The sequence below is a fragment of the Gracilinanus agilis genome, chromosome 3 (assembly GCF_016433145.1).
Source record: "Gracilinanus agilis isolate LMUSP501 chromosome 3, AgileGrace, whole genome shotgun sequence".
In the NCBI taxonomy this organism is placed as follows: domain Eukaryota; kingdom Metazoa; phylum Chordata; class Mammalia; order Didelphimorphia; family Didelphidae; genus Gracilinanus; species Gracilinanus agilis.
In genome coordinates, this window is record NC_058132.1 from 612,373,225 (window position 1) to 612,376,708 (window position 3,484).

Sequence of the window (3,484 nt, forward strand, 5' to 3'; positions counted from 1 at the left end):
GAGGAGGAGGAGGAGGAGGAGGAGGAGGAGGAGGAGAGGGAAGAGAGAAGAGAGGAGAGGAGGGGGGGCGGATATGGAAGGGTTGGGGTGGGGGTGGAGCGAGGCACACACAATTTTTTAAAAAGCTGCAAAAACCAGTAACCTGTAACCAAAAACCTGTAACAATAGTACCGGAGCAGGCAACTCCTGACAGCGGTCTCCCAGGTCCGACTTTGACAGCCAAAGCCGCCCATGGCGTCCTAAAGGGCACAGGCTGCTGGGTGGCTCTCTGATACATCGCCCTTACCTGAGCAGGGGCTCCTTCTCGGGCAAGTCCGGGTCTCCTAGGCAGCAGCAGCACAGCGTCCTCAGCCAGGCCTGCAGCCCCATTGAGAGCTGTCCAGGACGGCCTGGAGACTCAGCAAGACAAGTAGCTAGGACCCCACCCGGACCCCTCCCTGTCTCCCTGTCTGTGTGTCCCAGCTCGCGGTGAGCCGAGGTCCCTTTGGAGGTTGGCCGGTTGTCCAGTCCACAAGCGGGCAGAAGCAGTAGGGCTGCCAGACTAGTCAGTGCCAAGGCATTGCCGGGCTGGGCTCCGAGTATATCATGCTGCGGTCACGATCGCCAGGTCCTCCGCCAAAGCAGCCCACCGCCTGGGACAGCCATCCCAGAGCGTAGAACGCCGAGCCACAGGCATGGCCCGAGATCCCTTCTCCCCAGCCCCTCCGTGCGGCGGTTTTTGCTACTCTGGAATCCCGAAGCGGGATGTTTGGCGGCTCGCGGAGGCGTTTTTCTTCTAGTTGTTTTTCCTATTCAATTCCCCCGTGCTGAGTGGAGCGCATGCCCCGTGCGGGCCTGGGAGCGTCTCTGTCTCCGGGGAAGTCACCGCTGCTGCCCTCTAAGGAGGAAGGCGGGGACTCCAGCCAGATGTGGGATCTCCGGGCACACTAGCTCCACGCGCGCCTCCGTGTGCGCCTCACAGCTACCCCTTAGGGCAAAAGACCGACCAAGGACCTGGCGCAGCCCTGGAGCCGTTCAGGGACTGGGTGGCGTGTATATCTATTTATACATTTTTATTGGCTTCCTCCTCTGTTGACTTCTCTAGTCTTGTTTCGGTTTTTGTTTTTCTTCCTAAAGGAGACCGTCAGTTTCTTTAGGCAGATATCGAAAAGTGGCAGAATTTTGAGCAGCTAAAGCTGTGGAGATTAGCAAGGTTCCCCAATCATAGGATAAAGAACAGGAAAAGACCCCAGGGTCCAGCCCTCTCCTTTTGCCAGAGACATCTAAGCCCTAGAAGGGTGAGCTAACTTGGCCAAGGTCACACACACTTCAAGTTACTGATAGAATCAGGGCTTCTGATCCTCAGGACTACAAATCCTGTCTTATCCCACTACCCCTCCCCAGACTGTCTGCAAATACTGTATTGACACTATGGTTCAATAGGAAAATGAGTCAAGATTTTCTGGTAAAGCCAGCAGAAATTTAGAAAACAAATAGGACTGTAATCCATTTATAGAGGTATATTGAATAGGACAAGAAAGAGAATAAATTCAATTTGAAAGTGTATTATTGTCAGTATAAGTCCTTTTTTTTTTTTTAACCTTACCTTGAGGCAGCTCAGTGGCTCTGGACTGAGAGCCAGGCTTAGTGAGAGGGGGTTCTGGATTCAAATGTGACCCCAAACACTTCTTAGCTGTGTGACCCTGAGCAAGTCATTTAACTCCCACTCTTCTGCCTTGCAACCAACACACAGTATTGATTATAAGATGGAAGGCAAGAATTTAAAATAAAAACGTCCACTTTCTGTCATCATACTATCAATTCTAACACACACACACACACACACACACACACACACACACACAAAGCAAGGGTTAGGTAATTGGAGTTAAGTGATTTGCACATGATCACACAGCTAAAAAGGACTCCAGGGCAGACTTGAACTCAGTACCTCCCATCTCCAAGCCTGGCGTTCTATCCACTGTGCCACCTAGCTATCTTTCTTTGTAAATCTAATTGTGTGGTCTGCAAAGAAAGAACAAGGTCTTAAGTGACCATTCCAGCCTTCTGAGCCACTGTGGATACATTTTAATATTTACCGAGGACACCCGGATACCAAGTACTATAGCAGTGTTACATAGGATATATAAAGAAATAGAGATGGAAGCATAAAGGGTACAAAGGAAACTGATTTAGGTGTTGGAAAATGATTAAAATTCAAATGTTGTCACTTACTAAGCATGAGACCTTGGACAAGTCTTTCTCATCTTTGGGTCTCCTGTATAAAATGAGGTGAGCTGGACTAGATGACCTCTGCAGTTCCTTCCAGCTCAAAATCTATCATACCATCATCCTTCAAGGCTTGGCTTCCGCCCTTAAGAAACTTCCTTCCCATCTACATGGTATAAACACTCATGTAAAATTAACTCATCATTCAAGACAGCAAGAAAAATCTCAATATTAACAGCTATCATTTATATATACCTTAATATTTTTAGTTGTTTCTCAGCAATACTGAGAGGTAGATATTATTACCCACTCTTTTACGGATAAGGAAACTGAGGCAGAGTTTAAGTGCCTTGCCTGGGGTTATCTGGCTAATCAGCATCTCAGACAAAACTCAAATTTAGGCCTTTTACCAAGGCTCAGTGCTCTATCCAAGGTGCCACTAGTAGGCACAAGGAAATAATCATTTTGCAATAAATAATTTGAAAGGACTTTGATCCAAGAATCAGAATCCCTTGGTTTTATTCATCCAAGCCATTCTACTTATTAAATGAGACCTTGGAAAAGTCACGGAACCTTTGTAAGACCCAATTTCCTCGGATGCAAAATGAGGGATTTAGATGTCTTATATGGTACATTGATAAATCCTGTGCTGCTATGACAGTTATGTGCAATATATAACTATAATGCCAAAGCAGAGCATTATAGCATTCAGTGTCCCACCTGCATATGCACACTGTACAATTTGTTTTTAGTAATTGATCAGATCAAACCCAAGCAACAAAGACTAACAGATCAAAACATTTTCTTACTACAAGTAGTACTTGTGCTTACATAAAGTGTCAATATTTCACTTGATATTTATCCTTTTGTAATGCTGTAGTGCCCTTCTAAGATTGTTTGCCTCTGAAAATTTTCAGAAAGCATATTTCTTCATCAGTGAACTAACGGGGTTGTATTAGATGATTCCAGCCAATCTCATGATCCTATGATCTTAAAACCAATTTCAAATTAGTTAACTTGGCATCATTTCCCACTACTGTATTTGCCCACTGGTGACTATTATCAACATTGTGCATTTCTTCCACATTTTCCTTTCAAGATCATAACACACAGATTTTTGTTTATCTCTACGTTCTGCAAATCAGATTCCTGATGGTTAACAAGAAAGCTACTAAGAGAATCACCTACAGCAGCAACGGGCAAACTACAGCCCCCTGAAATGTCCTATCTGGCTGCATGACATTATTCCTAATCTGATGAATATAATGAGAAGGAT

At 45.5% G+C, this 3,484-nt stretch overlaps 1 protein-coding gene across 1 annotated transcript in view; it reads right to left on the bottom strand.

The window, feature by feature from the left end:
• Window positions 1-374, bottom strand: part of MREG (melanoregulin) — a 72,119-nt gene extending 71,745 nt beyond the window's left edge. Inside the window, exon 1 of the mRNA XM_044667523.1 lies at window positions 287-374. Within this exon, the coding sequence (XP_044523458.1) occupies window positions 287-369 (83 nt within the window). The 5' untranslated portion in view covers window positions 370-374. The remainder of the gene's footprint in view (window positions 1-286) is intronic.
• Between the last annotated feature and the right edge of the window lie 3,110 nt (window positions 375-3,484).